Below are 14,938 nucleotides of genomic sequence, written 5' to 3' on the forward strand. Positions count from 1 at the left end.
AGACCAGGCGACCCAGGTAAGACAACAAGATTGCTTGAATACTTGCCATTTAAAACCAAGAAAATAAAGCTTTCTCTTATGTGTAAATAGGCAATCATTAATTGTGATTATGTGACTGTGAGAACTGCGACAGTCGCAGCAAAATTGGCATCAAGCATGACTTGATGTCTAGTACTCTGTATATGGACGACCTGCTTGAGGAGATACATGCACCTTATTCAATTAACCAGTATATCCAACTGAGGAGGATATGCTTACACTCTACTTTTGGTGAGACCTACTGAGATACACATAGTGAGCTGAATAATATCAGCATCGTAAAGCTCTAGAAGGCTACCTAGGTTGGGCTCACTTGGATAGCAATCAAAGGGGCTGGTTTACTCCGTAGATGGCAGAGGGACACTGCAGCGGTGGCTGGTGAATCTCCCAGAATTTGTGCCATCAGGGTAATAATTCTGTTCAATACATTCTATTTGCCCTTTGTCAATCTCAGCCAGGAGAATTATTCGATTATGTGCGGATTAGCTCGCCAAAGAATGTGGTGACATGAGATGTTCCTGAATAATATCAGCGGGGCAATAATTTCCCCCCCATCGGCCACACGGGCCCGCGCAAATAATTTCTCCAGCTCCTCCTTCGACCTAAAGTTGTCCACAACCCAGTTGTGGCATTTCTTTTGCTATCTCATTACAACGCAGAAAACATAATGGCAATTCAGTAAGGCGTTCTTGCCGAGAGGTTCGTCTACTGTTTATGACTCAGACTGACAGTCCCCTCTCAGTTACCTGATCCTGTTGTCGCGGCAAGGCAAAGTGGTATGCCTCGTGGCCCACCCAGTTCCTTGAACTTGATCCCAGAGCTCCTTGACTGATGGAAATTTGCTTCTATCCAGCGTCTTGCCAAATGGTTTACGACTCTCTCGCCTAAGGAGAAGGCCAAGATTATCAAAGATGTGACTCAGCTCGTCCTGTCCCGTCGCACCCGGATGTGCAATTTCCTTGAGTACAAAGGTACGCTCCTTTCCCCCAGGAATTGCCTTCGTACACTGCAGCATCAATGAATTGACTCTTGTCGTATTCGTTCTCAGACACCAAGGTCGTCTACCGCCGTTATGCCTCCCTCTTCTTCATCGCCGGTTGCGCTTCCACCGATAACGAGTTGATCACCCTCGAAATCGTGCATCGATATGTTGAGCAGATGGACAAGTACTACGGCAACGTTTGCGAGCTCGACATCATATTCAACTTCCAAAAGGCATATTTCATCCTCGATGAACTCTTGCTTGCGGGCGAGATGCAGGAGAGCAGCAAGAAGAATGTGCTCAGGTGTATCAGTCAACAGGATAGTCTGGAAGATATGGAGGTGAGTTGATATTCCCTGACATCCAGGATCCCTTGTCTTCACACCCACCGCAATGTATAGAGGTTGTGAGCCAATGAGTCTCATATCCTCTACTCCATCCGCTTCTCCTGCCTCCGATCACGTTTATGTGCCCGAGGCCTTCTCCAATAACACTCCCATTGCACCTATTTTTATCATACATATTTCCCTACATCTCCGCATATATCGCTCTTCGTTGGGTCTTCCTAGCCTCATCCGATGTGAACACGTCACATGTCTGAGTTAGGCTAATGTCGCTCCTCTTCCAGGTTGAGGAAGATGTGGTTACGAAGATCATGTAACAACTGTTTGACAAGCGAGCATTTCCCTGTTCATACTGTTTTCTTTGGGTTTTCGCTATCCGGATTTTCGAGGGCAGTTCTACAGGCGTTTGGACGTACATAGGCGTTGTCTTCTACTACGCGACTTCAGGCACTAATTAATACTACATTGGCCAGTTCCAGGAATCAAAGGAAGTGATCGCCAATTTATCCAACGAAGGGCTCATGTGAAGTCATTCGTCATTTTCTGGGTCTGCAACAGTGTTTCCTTTGGACCCGTGAAGTAAGTGCGTGATATCACTGGCCGGTCGCAGTTGCCACGTGACTACCCTCCCCCCCTTCAGCCAACGCGCAACTGGATCACCCCGTATCGCTGTTCATCAATCAGTCCCCTCTTAATCCCTGTTTCATCCTCAGATCCATTTGATTCTTCTGAGAGGGGTTGTCTCAGCAAACAAATCTCATTTGAGACATTCACAGCCGCGCTCTATCGGCCTATTTATTCGTGGCTTCAGCTGCCAACGCAACCGTCCTTATCTCCGATCAGCGGTCAGTCCACCACGACGACTATCTCGACATCATCCGCGCAGATATTCTCTATCGCGTCGGATCAACCTCTTTCTGTTGTCTTCGGGTGAACCAGAAGTGACGAATTGATATCTGGCTCTTGCCTCAATACTCCCAGCCGCCGTCGCTTCTTATCTCCTCAGACAGCACTTCTTTGACAAAGATGAAGGTGCGCATTCCACATTGCGCCGAGACGCACCTTCACCGCGGGGATTGTTCTGTTATGCTGACATAAGGATCTTAATAGTATCTTCCTATTCCCGATCTCGAAGACGTCGCGAATTCACTTAACTTCGATACGGACGATTGTCACATTGTGGGTGGATGCGACCTGTATACGACAAAGGCTGCTCGCGCCGACCGGAAACTGTACAAGAACATTGAACAATCACTGGAAGCCCAATATGAATCGGTCCTTCGCCTCTCTGCCTCACTTTCACCTCCCAATGCATCCGATGCGGCTGCGTCACTCAATTTGTCGCGCTCGAGTCCTTTTGGTCCCCTGAGCGATCACTCCAGTCGCCGGACTTTCGCCTACTTGATCGCAACGCTCAATGCAAGCCATCCCGACTATGACTTTTCGCACGTTTTGCGCCCTTCGGATTTTCGTCGCGAGAGAAGCCTGAAGAGGGTTATGAACACCGTGGACTCAACTCTGTTTAACCTGAGACCTCGCGAGTCGATTGACATGTCTCCTCCGTCTCCGGCGACGATATCTGGATCATACAACAGCGCAGCATCTCATATTTGGGGCCCGAGAATGTGGAGAACAATTGATGAACATATGTCATTGAAGGAGTGCTCATACTATTCGTACTCGCCCGACGAAGACCCGTCGGATGCGGATGACGGTGCGATCTGGAGCCTGCACTACTTCTTCTTCAACCGCCTTCGGAAACGTGTCTGCTACCTCTACATTCGAGCGATCCCCATTCTCAGTCACACACCCGAAGAGGGTGATGGACTTCCCACCACACCCACCGGCAAGCGAACGTTTGATGATGTCGATGTATCCCGGTACATGACGCCTGATCTGATGGGTTCAAGCAAGCGAGCTCGTTACTGGCTCGGAAATCGCGCGAAACTCGAGATCGAAAGTGAGGAGGAAGGTTCATCCCCGCCAACACGCCCTGTTGTTGATGAATACGACAATTACGTGCTTAGCGACGAGGAGTTTCGATCGAGATCAGGTAGTAAGGGAACAGTTCGCGCCATGAGTGAGGAGATTGCCGACCAAATGGAAGTCTAGTTCCGATTTAGTGGATTGACGACCTCTTCTCTTCTTTGTCCATTTTCATGATTGTTTCTACTCCTTTCTTTTCTTGTTTATCTTTCCACGGCGTTGGCTTGATTTTACTCTGCATTCAACCTGCATGTTCTGCGGTGAGGGGCGTTTGGTGACCGGCAACGGCGGTACATGCCTCTTGTCGTAATGAGTGGTTTCAAGACTTGTTCTTCAGATTGATTCAACCTTGATAATGATTTTGATGCACTGCATAGCTTGAAACCTGGTCTGGCACACATGGGTTCATTCTAATTACTGCAGCAGTGCTGTTTTCACGTTATGTTGCGCTATGCACTGTAATCCTATTACAATGGAATCTGTTCAGCTTCGAATTTGACGTAGATTCCTGGGTTCGCGAAAGTGACGATAATTTGGTAGTCATTATGACATGATTCTGAGAGTGAACATGGTATAAGAAGCAGTTATCCATCTTCCTCGGTCGAGAGGCCGTGTAATTTAGAAGAATCTTTTGCTCAATCTCAAAGAGGATTCGGCGATCCAGTATACATAATGATAGGAAATGCATACACTATCATCCCTCTGGCTATCACCATCCGTCGTACCAGATGTTCCATCGTACCTAGATGTTTTGGAGCTCTTACCAATTCTGTCATGAGATAGGACCAAAGGACCACTCCTGCATATGCATCTCATCCAATAGTCCCCACGACGAGATGTCTATTACCGAGTGGAAAATCCATGCTTGACCTGCTAGCTCGAGGGCTTGTCACTGATAACTTTGAGGCTGATCTTCCCCGCACGGGGTCTGTGAAGTTTGGCTTTCAGGATGTGATACACTTGTAATGAGCAATATCTTTTTTGTTTGCGATCTTAGATGTGCAGAATGGTTAGTATGCTTGCGGGAAGAAGGAGTTTCCTTTCGTAAATGTACAGAACCGTAGCTTGCTGTAGTCAAAATAACTACGTCATGATATAGAAGTGGTGATAAAATCACGTGACGACAGGTCGCTGCCCATTCTATCAATGAGTGGAAAGGTTCGCTTACTCTTTTTCTTCCCTTCTCGGTCAGGATAACCCTGTTCTTTTTCTATGTGGATGATGATGAGATATCGTCCCAATTAATGATATCTTTAATGTACCACTAGATCTCTTCTAGGCGGAGCAAAGTGACATCTTTGGGATGATTGATCTGAGTCCCTTACTTATTGAATAGAGATATACGTTCTAACAAGAATCGACTTGGGGATTCGTATTGGCTTAGAGCTATCTGAACATATATAGAGCATGTCCTAATCGTGATTCATGATGGTCAAGGGAAGCCCAGTAGGGTTATGTATGGAGTTCGACTGGAGTAGTACTTAAATGGCCGTGGTCCGTGCACGCCTGGTTGATCGGGGAAAGCTGTCCGTTCCGTACACAAACACCTAGATAAGACCTCCTCCAATTCCTCCCCTACAACAATCATCACTGCGAATATCTCGAACGATCATACGCGATGGCGGACGAGGAGGAGCGCATCAAGGCCGAGAAGCTGGCTGCTGCGAAGAAACGAGTAAGCCTAGAAAACCGACATGCGGATGACCCTTGAGGGACGATGACTGACGCTGATACTCTTTCAAACAGGTAGCGCAGCTCCAGAAACAGAAGAAAAAGGCCGGCAAGAAGGCTGCCACCACAGAAGCCCCCAAGGAAGCCGACGCACCGAAAGAGGCCGCTGCGCCTACCGAAGAGGGCCCCGCAGAAGCCCCCGCAGAGGTGAAGCAAGATGAGCCTGAGTCAACAGAGAAGGAAGCACAAAAGGAGGAGGAACAGCAAGCGGAGCCGGAGACTGAATCGAAACCAGAACCTGAAGTTGAACCCACAGCTGAGCCGGAAAAGCGCCCTGAGTCGCCAGTCGAACCCATGCCCGAGGCGCCTACATCCCCTTCCCCAGGGCCGGATGCCGAGCCCCAGACTCCGGACGTTAAACTAGATACCCCGCGCGCGGGTCATACTCGGCAACCGTCTCTTTCAATTCAGTCCAAGATGCGCTCGTCGTCATTCCGGAAAGGCTCCGTCTCTCAAGGAAGTGCTTCGACGTCTCCGTCGAATGCCTTAAAGTCGCCCTCTGTGCCCTCTTTGCCTCCTTTGACCGGCAATGGTGACTCCGTGCATGAGGTTTATCGGAAACAGTCGATGCGGATAGAGGAGCTGGAGAAGGAGAACAAGCGACTAGAGAAGCAACTGGAAGAGTCAACGAGTCGCTGGCGGAAGACGGAAGAGCAGCTCGAGGATCTTAGGGAAGCGAGCGTTGATGCGGCGGAGTTGAAAGATAAGTTGGAGAAAGCCGAGCTGAAGGCGGCGGAAATAGACGAACTGGTGTGTTTTATCTATCGAAGCAATCATTGTTAAGATGGTTACTGACCTAGTCAACAGAAGGCAGAGATCGCCTCTCTACAGAGGCAGAACTCGCATCTTCAAAATCGGTCACATCGCAACAATGCTAGCATATCCGTACCAGCTCCTGCAGAGTCGCCTCCTGCCGACCTCGTACAACAGCTTGAGTCCAAGTCAGCTACCATTGAGGCTATGGAACTGGAGATTTCCAATCTTCGTGCACAGCTCTCGGAACAGTCGTCATCCAGCAGTGCTCACGAGGCTCAGGTAGCCGCTTTGGAAGAGAGACTCTCTCAGAGTGAATCCGCTCTGGAGAAGTCTCAACGAGAGCTTACAGATACCAAAAATGCCCTGACGCGAGCCTCCGAGAAGGCAGTCAAGGAAGGAGTAGACAAGACTTCTACAGAGACTCTAATCAAGAACCTGCAGCGGGAGATCGAGGAACTGAAACAAGAAAGGTCCGAAGCAGAGAAGAAGATCGACACACTAGACAAGAAACTCCAAGCAATGGGAAATCTACACAAAGAGTCCGAAACCCGCCACCAGGCCCGCCTGCGCGAGAGCGAAAAGACCGAGAAAGAAGCAGCAGTTCTACGGAAACGGCTCGCAAGCGTCGAAAACGAGAACCTACGACTGAAAGAAGACCTCGAGCGCCTCAGGAAGCGCGAATCCGGCGGCACAGACGACGATGCCCTCGACGAGCTGGAGGACGAGGAACGGTCGCGCCTGGAACGTCGCATCCGCGACCTCGAAGGAGAGGTCTTTGATCTGCGTCGTGGCGTCTGGAAGGAACGGCGTGACGAACTCTCAACCACGGACCAAGGAGGCTATACGGCGCCAGATACCAATCCGGCCGCCAACGCCTTCGACGACGTGGACCTCGTCGGCGGCTCGTCCGCCGACCACGCGCGCCGCCGCAGCATGGCCCAGCAGCATTCGTCCTTCTCCACTGTCCTCTCGAGCGGCCTCGCGGCCTTCACCGGCGGCTATGGGAACCGCAGTCGGGCGTCCTCAACCCAGCAGCATCCGCCCGCTGCGCGTGGCAGTCTGGAACTCCTGTCCGAGGAGAACTTCGAGGATGAGTTCGACGAGGCAGAGTTTGCGCGAGCGCAGGCCGAAGAAGAGGCGCGGAAGCGTGTGGAGTGGGTCCGCGAGATCAAGGGGAAGCTCAAGGACTGGAAGGGCTGGCGGCTGGATTTGGTGGATAGTCGGGCTGGCGCGGAGGGAGCCGGTGTGGGTATGGGTGAGATATTCGAGATTTAGATCTGATGTCAACATACGTTAGAACCTCCAGCTTCCTGACAACCTTTCTCTTTCGGTTGATCTACATCGAGCAATTGCAGCCAGTGTCTTGACTGGCACGGCGACTTCTCAAATTACATTACAATAATGATTACGCTAAGAATATAATGAATGAAATATACTCGTTCAGGCTAAGAAAAATGGATATCCCATGCGTATGCAACGATGCAATATTTGAACACAGACACCAGCACCGAAATGTCCCAAACCGACGCAAGCAAAAGACAAAGCACCAACTGAACACATGCACATCTAGAACAAGCCTGAGGCTACATCGACTGGATTCAATCCTCGTGGCGCCCTGTAAGAACACCCTCCGATTGCCCCCTTCTCCTCCTGCCGAGCAGCTCGCCGACCCAACCTGACATCTGATATAACCAGCCACCCGTCACCATAACCCCGGAAACGGTATTCACCAGCCGCACAAGCAAGGACAAGAAACTGGTGCGCTCCTCGCTAATCATCAGCAGGATGGGCTCGATGTTGTACTTGAAGAAAATGCCCGGGATGAAGTAGGGGTTTTCTGGAATTGCGCTGGACTGGCTGGTGGCGGCGTACTGGTTGGTGAAGATGAGGTTTTTGCTGTAGCGGTTTGTGGGCGGAGCGTTGGCGTAGGTGTCTAGCGCGAGGTTGCCCTTAGAGTATATGGTTGGCACGATGGAGAGGAAGTACTGATACTTGTAGTAGTGGTCTTCGGTTGTGGCGATGGTTTTGTCGAGGGGGTTGAGGAGGGTGGGATAGTGAGGGCCGAAGGAGAGCTCGGTGATCATGTGGGAGAAGTTGAAGGCTGCGCGAGCGTCAATTGAATTCGAATGAACACGAAGCCAAAAAGAACGTACTCTTGTGCTCGAGATGAGGTGCGTTGTTATGGTATCCGTGTCCCTTCGCGGTAATGTGGAAATCACCCTGGACCTTATTCCCCTCCAGACTGCCGTAAATCCGACACGAGTCAACAGCATCTCCCCTCCGCAGCTTGGGACCCTTGGCGAACTTCTTCCTGGGATTCCTCCGCACCTCGCCGAGAACATGGTGCACATGCGCGTCGGCCTCCTGCTCCGATAGACGATCTGCGTGCTCCTGGCTGAGCGTCTGGTATTCGTGCGCACCGCCGTAGATCTCGTAGTTGCGCTTGTCCATCCACAGCTGCCAGCTCGTGCGCTCACGTTTCAACAGCTCACCGGCAAGAACGCGGTCGCCTGAAGCGTCCTGGATATTCACATCCAGCGTGTCACAGGGCATGTGCACCACAATGTCCAGGTTCAGCTGCAGGTCATGGGAGATTCCCCTTTCAACGCTGAAGTGCTGCTTCTCGGTGCCTTTGAGCCATGTGCGGAACTCGGATATTGAGAAGAAGGTGCAGACGAGCAATATCAGAACCGTCCATTGTCCTCCGCGGGGAGAAGGCGCTGTATAAGAAGGTTTTGTCTTTGCTAGAATCACCACGACAATCGTCAGCATCCGCACCATAACCTGGGCCCGGCCGCTTTCGAGGACGGTTTGCGAAAACACACAGTCGAGCTGGACTCGGCTTTTGAGCACGTCAATGGTTCATGATGAGCACTTACGAAATGCATCGAATGTCTTCAAGCTGCCTTTGACGCTTGACTTCTCCGCAAATGCATCCTCGTCAAGGCCGTGCGATGCGTAGCCGTTCATCACGAGTCGCAACTTGAATTGGACAAATCAAGACATGAACGGGAGTAAATTGGAAGGCTAGGTGTACAGACAGCACAGATAAAAAGCCCGTAAGACAAATGAGCACAGCTCTGGTGATGGCGCAAGAAAATAGTTGAAACAGACGACGACGGGGGGAAGACAAGTACAGGCCAAGTGTTCCAAAAAGAGGTACCTATCTAAACTCCGCACCCCGACGCGTTATCGGACGGCTTATCAACAACGCTATCAACAAGGCTAGATTGACATTTGACATACTGCAAGACACCTTCAAGCGTCAACACAAATTCATAGATTATTCTCTATTTCATAGCGACTTCATGATCTCTATACTAGACGAGTGCACCCCTCAGAGCTGCCTAATACCACCGCAAAGCAAAGTCAACAATAGTCCGCATGACACCAGAAAAGACTCCGCAGATTAAGTCACAACGGTCCCGGGCGAGAATTGAAGAGATACAAGGGTACTTATGAGAAGAATGGACATAGGAAGGCGTATGAATGTACAGACGCTTTATGCATAACAATGAAGATCCGTAGCGATGCAAATAGCCTCGAGGGTACATGAGAATGAGGCGATGCGAAGACATGTGCAGGCAATTCTGAAAAACAAGGGGTTATGCATATAGTCCGGTAGAAGTTGTGAAGGAAAGGTCATGATTGTATCATAAATAATTGGTGACTGGTGGCAAGCAGGAAACACAACAGAAAAGTGAAGGAAAAGGTGCAAAGAGTACAGGTATCATGGCAAACCACACAAATGTTGGAATAAGGGGGTATAAAATGAACTCTTGTTGCCTTGTCCGCCGCTTCAAACTAGTTTCACTTCAATTCAGTCATGACGCATGCGCAGAACCACCGACGTTCTCGACCGGATGTATGCAACTTGAAGATAACGACAAGAATTAATATTACAGGCATGTGAAAAAAAAAGGGGGAAAGAAAAGAGGACGAAAGGTGGAGACGTGGAACGCGACGCATCATTTACTTCTCTAGCAACTCGTCAATCAAATGGCCTCGTGGTTGTATCTTTACCCAGGTCAGGTTACTTACCAGGCTCGTCGCCGCCGCCGCAGTCGCGAGGTCAGGCTTTCCACTGATGCTCCTGGCTGCGACGCGGGGTAACGCTGAACCAGGAGTAGAAGGGACAGTTGTGCCTCGCTTGGCAGGAGTCGACGGCTGCAGGCCGCTCACGGTGGAGTGCCGTTTACCAACTGTCGTCGGCTTCACAGGAGAGCTGCCTGAAATGTCGCGACTGCGAATAAATGTACCGTTTTTGAGACTAGTTCCAGGTGGCTCCGGCAGCGGCCGTGCTGTGGGATTAGACAGAGTGGTGCCACGCTTGTTTGATAGGCTCGTCATACCATAGCTTCGAGAGCGTGACGCAGGTTTGATTCCAGTGATGAACTCGTGTCTGAGCGCATCGTGAGGGGTGAGGCGACGAGCGGGATCCCATCGAAGACAGCGAGAGATAAAGTCGAGGAAAGCATCATCATCACACTTCAAAACCTGTTTAAGATCCTTTGAACTGGGTCGACGCCTTCTGCCCTTTGAAGAGACCGTGAGTCTAGGCTTGCCCAAAGAATCAAAGAATAACTTCTTCCGAGTGCTCTTCTCAATTAAATGTTTCTCGGGAGGACCAAACACCTCCATTATACAAGCAAGCTGTTCCTGTTCATTTTCTCCCGGGAAGATGGGATAGCCGCTGTAGAGCTCGGCCAAAATACACCCCAAACTCCACATATCAATCGGCATGCCATAAGACATGCCAAGAATGACCTCTGGCGAGCGGTAAAAACGACTTTGGATATAGGTATACACCTTCTCATTCTCGAAACAACTGGATCCAAAATCGATGACCCGAATCTCGGAACTCATGGGATGAACGAGAAGGATATTCTCGGGCTTGAGATCACAATGAATAACCTTTTTGGTGTGCAGGAGCGTCAGAGTGCCCAGGATCTGCTTCGTGAAGCGGCGTATTAGTTTGAGTGAGAACCCTTTAAAGTCGTGAGCCTTGATGAACTCATAAAGGTTCATTCCGAGCAGCTCCGTGGAGATACAGAGGTGGCCCCTGAAGTAGAAGCTCTGTGTGAAATTAACCACGCTGTGACGGCGATGCGGATCCCACTCCTTCAGTTTCTGAAGGAGGTTCACCTCAATCAGAGCTTGTTGGTGGAACCGTTTCTTGTTGCGAATGATCTTCACAGCAACCAGAGCTCCCGTCCTGTGGTCTATGCATCTCACAACCTGACCAAAGCTACCTTTGCCCAGAACATCGAGTACTTCATACCGATACGCAAGATGATCACCGATCACGATGTTGTAGTCACCACGATCATCGTCGTAGCCGAAGTTGGCAGCTTGCGCGTTCAGATCACCAACATGTTTCTTCGCATTCTGCGTTCCGCAAAAGTAGATATCCTTGAAGTCGATGATCTCTCCACGTTCGAAGATATTGAGGTTGGCCATTTTCAGTGCCTGCGCTGGGCTCACTCGCTCTTTCGGGCCTGCCTTGCGGCGTAATTCGTCCAGATTCCTGGCGGCAGTCTCAAAGTCCTTGCGCTTGCTAGCGAGTCTGCGCATCTCCTCGTCGGCTGCCAAAATGTCAGAGTCAGGGTTAGACTCATGCTGCTGGCGAGGGGTGGCTGCCGTGCTGGATTTTGCCGAATTGATCATCTTGTGCACGGGCGAAAAGATTGATGATCCGGATCGGAGTGGTGCCGTATTGCTTTCCCCGGACTCGTTCGAGACACTTGGCTCCAAAGCGAGACTCTGTTCACTACTCACACTTGGGTTCCGCATCGTTGAGACACTCGTGCCGGAAATAGATGACTGACGTCTTGTTTGAACGTACGATGGCTTGAGCGTGGGACTCGAATCTTTGACTGTGGACAGGTTACTCCAGGTGGCAGATGCTGGGAGTCTAGGCGGCGGCATTTGCTTCGCCGGATCCAGATCAGCACCTGTCGAACGTTGTGATTTGGAGTTGCTACGCTTTCTGGTCAGGGTGATCTTATTGAAGATGGAGGAGCCAGAAACGCTGTTGTTGTCAGGATCCGAAGGAGTAGACAATTGACTGATTGTGTCAGCATTCGAAGAGAATGCGGATGATTGAGTTTGAGGTCGAGGCCCAGTCAGCTTGTATGATTGCGAGATCTGTGGGGAATAATCGCCACTCGTGCTGGCCTTTTGTTGTAGGTTGCTGAAGTCGCTGCTACTCTTTGGCAACGTGTACGAGACGTACGGGGAAATTGTTCGCGCACCACCAGTGGTATTATTGTCAAAAGATGCCAATGCACTGGAGCTACTTGCTGTCCTCAGAGGAGCAGTTGTCGAAGTGCTCAGCACGAAATGGGAAGTGCTGCTTCGAGCGTGGGTGAAGCCCATTGTGTCGTCATCGTCTCGAAAGAAGAAATTTGCCTTGGAGGCCGTCATCGGCGTGCTTGGAGTCTTGGATACGACCTGGCCTGAAGGAGTGTAGGACTGCGCATCTTCTTCGCGGTCCTTCAGAGCTTCGATCTTAGAGGCCACGGGAGTGCTGAGAGGCAACAGGTTCAACGGGGGCAATTTCAAAGGCTGCAGATTCTTCTTCCCAAAATTGCTCGCCGGAGTCTTTGCATCGGGAGTTTTCATTGCTCGCTCAGCAGGATGGTCCGTAGTCTTTTTGTCGTTACCACTTGTCGCTGGTTTGTGCTCAGCGTCGTGGTCAACCTTCGGCTTCGGAAGACCAATATCCAGGGGAAGACTAGACTTCCGCGGAGCAAAGTATGCCTGAAAATCGCCGTCACCCTTGGGAGACTCGTAAGCCTTGGGAATTGCGGGAACAGGAGGGACTTCTTCGTTGTTTCCCCCCGTGTGTTCTGCACGCGGCTTTGGGGTAGGTAACCGGGAAGACGATTGATTCTGGGCAAATCTTGTCTGCAAGGAACTGCCGGAATTTCTCGTAGAGCTATAGCTCGTGTTGGACGACAAAGACAAGCCTGAACTGTAGGATTTCCGACTCGGGTCGGGCGTTGTTCTCGTCGACGATGGTGTGACGCTCTTCCGCGGCAGGCTAGACGGAGACTGGGCGCAGGACCGGGGGCGAACAGGCAGCGTGTCCTGTTTGGTTGGAGGAGTATATGGTAACGGAGGCGCTTGCGGCGCTGTAGAGATTCGCTTCATACGCCGTGCATCAGTAGGACTTATTGTTCGAGCTCCGAGGCCTGTCGCGTGTGGGGGCATAACTGACACCCTTTTCGCAGATGAAGCGGGCGTAGTTGCACTACCGGCAGGATTCTTAATCGGCGTCCGAACGGTATTAGTGGAACATGACCGCAAGTGGTCGGTCAATCCAGATGCGGTCAGCAGATGGTCACCAGGCTCTCGGGAGGGTGGTTGGAGCGACTTGGCTTTCATGCTGCGAACATTGGAAGGGAGCCTCGTCTTGTCAAGACCGTTGGAATCGAGATTCTGGGCATGTGGGCGGAGGCTTGCATGGTCGGCTGGAGCCGTATCCACACTTGCCTTCCGAGCAGACACGCTCTGACGTCTCGCAGATGTAGCAGCTGAAATGGAGCCAGGACCTAGAGATTTACGTGGAGCGCGCGGAGCAGGCGCGTTTGCAGCGGAATTTTGGACAAGACTCTGGCGGCGACTCCGCGCAGCGGTGTTAGAAGCCGGAAGACGCGAAGATACCGATTCTGCGGAGGAATTCTGGCTCGATAAACGTGAAACTTCACTCTTTCTCCGCACGGAATTACTCCTTGACCGACTGGCGAAGCTGGATTCGTTGTTATCCGCCCACGGATTCCGCGTAAATGGACCTGAGAGCTGGCTTCCAGGGTGATTTGAAACCCCAGACCCCGGCATTGGAAAGTGATTTAGACTCGGCTCTGCCATGATGCTGTTGTGGAAGTCATCAAAGTTGACGGGGGCAAGGAAGTCCGTCTGGTCAGGAGGCGTATGGTTATAGTCCGACTTTGCCAGATTCCCCATGCTGGTGGAACGAAGACTGACGCGAGAGTTTGTACTCCGCGTTGATTCATTTGTTGAATCAATTGAAGAGTGTCCCGAGTGGAAAAAAGAGCCCGGTGCATTACTACGAAGCAGAAAGTTAGAAGTTAATGGCAATCAATAATACAACCCTCCTAGTCACGCTGGGAGAGACCACGCAGGGAAATTGGAGATTTTCAGCCCATACCTTCTGCGCGAGGGTTCTTGCGGCCGTGGGCCCTGCGGCACTTTTTGATCTCGAATCGACAGTCTTCTCTTGGTCATGATGCTTATGCGAGACCCAGCTGCTGTTTTTGAGGAAGGAGGAGTATCCGAAAGAAAAGGTGTCGATGCATGTTTATGCAATCGTCTTCGTGCGGGACCCTCTGCTATTTAGAGCCATACTCGTTAGCCATTGCCATTTGCGATTCCGCACCGGACAAAACCATCGCTTGGATATTTTACCTCCAGATCCTGAGTCTTCATTCCGAGGTGGACTGGTCGAGCCCGTTTGTCCTTTACGCAGCTGCCCCCTCCCTGGAGTCTGCTGCGACGGTAGCTTTTCCGGCATCCTAACCCTTCGATCCCAGTATTCCCAGTAGCGATCGGGGCACGTCCAGGGCGATTCGTTGAGAAGTTAGAGGTGAACGAGCAGCCCAGTGTCGTTTTCTTTTGCCAATGGCACAGATGCGTCACTGATTTCCCAGCCTTCAAAACAAAGAAGAGGCTTGACAACACCGTCGCGCAACCCGTCAACGGTCGCTACCGGTCCATTGCGGGGAACAAAAAGAGCACGTCTCTTTTGCCAGGAGTCGACCACGAAGAACCAAACCGAAGTACGCGGCCAGATAAAAGGATTGACAGCGTATTAATATCGATTCGGTTTCTTTCGAAGTGTCGACACAGGGTTGTTGGTGCGCAGAGGGGGAACTCTTCGTCGTTCGGTTGGACTTGGCGTTAAGAAAGTTACGGGCGTATATAATAAAATGGGACCACTAGAGCCCAAGCAAACGGGAAAGAAGAAAAAGGGGAAATATTGTTAAGGAACGAGGAAGGCACCCAAATATGATGAAACGAAAATCTACAGATGATATCGTGAGCAGAAAGAAGCCAGCAAGACCACCCAATGCAGCTA

At 50.9% G+C, this 14,938-nt stretch overlaps 4 protein-coding genes across 4 annotated transcripts; 2 read left to right on the forward strand and 2 right to left on the reverse strand.

Annotated features, from left to right (window-relative positions):
• Positions 1 to 706: 706 nt before the first annotated feature.
• Positions 707 to 3,477, forward strand: ALT_4698 (RNA polymerase III-inhibiting protein MAF1; the record flags this gene model as incomplete). Its single annotated transcript, XM_089599784.1, has 5 exons — positions 707 to 717; positions 782 to 815; positions 893 to 1,010; positions 1,088 to 1,362; positions 2,476 to 3,477. The coding sequence occupies 5 exons, from the start codon at positions 707 to 709 to the stop codon at positions 3,475 to 3,477; spliced, it is 1,440 nt and encodes a 479-aa protein (XP_089456122.1).
• Positions 3,478 to 4,969: 1,492 nt separating this feature from the next.
• Positions 4,970 to 7,113, forward strand: ALT_4699 (uncharacterized protein; the record flags this gene model as incomplete). Its single annotated transcript, XM_033556815.1, has 3 exons — positions 4,970 to 5,026; positions 5,098 to 5,832; positions 5,890 to 7,113. 3 exons carry the CDS (start codon positions 4,970 to 4,972, stop codon positions 7,111 to 7,113), a joined length of 2,016 nt encoding a protein of 671 aa, XP_033412706.1.
• A 323-nt stretch (positions 7,114 to 7,436) lies between these two features.
• ALT_4700 (endoplasmic reticulum-Golgi intermediate compartment family protein) lies at positions 7,437 to 8,808 on the reverse strand (the record flags this gene model as incomplete). The annotated part of the gene is made up of 3 exons (XM_089599785.1): positions 7,437 to 7,939; positions 7,992 to 8,675; positions 8,718 to 8,808. 3 exons carry the CDS (start codon positions 8,806 to 8,808, stop codon positions 7,437 to 7,439), a joined length of 1,278 nt encoding a protein of 425 aa, XP_089456123.1.
• Positions 8,809 to 9,810: 1,002 nt separating this feature from the next.
• Positions 9,811 to 13,806, reverse strand: ALT_4701 (putative protein kinase; the record flags this gene model as incomplete). Its single annotated transcript, XM_089599786.1, has 1 exon — positions 9,811 to 13,806. One exon carries the CDS (start codon positions 13,804 to 13,806, stop codon positions 9,811 to 9,813), a length of 3,996 nt encoding a protein of 1,331 aa, XP_089456124.1.
• Between the last annotated feature and the right edge of the window lie 1,132 nt (positions 13,807 to 14,938).

This window comes from Aspergillus lentulus (genome assembly GCF_001445615.1).
Source record: "Aspergillus lentulus DNA, contig: Alt08, strain: IFM 54703, whole genome shotgun sequence".
NCBI lineage: Eukaryota > Fungi > Ascomycota > Eurotiomycetes > Eurotiales > Aspergillaceae > Aspergillus > Aspergillus lentulus.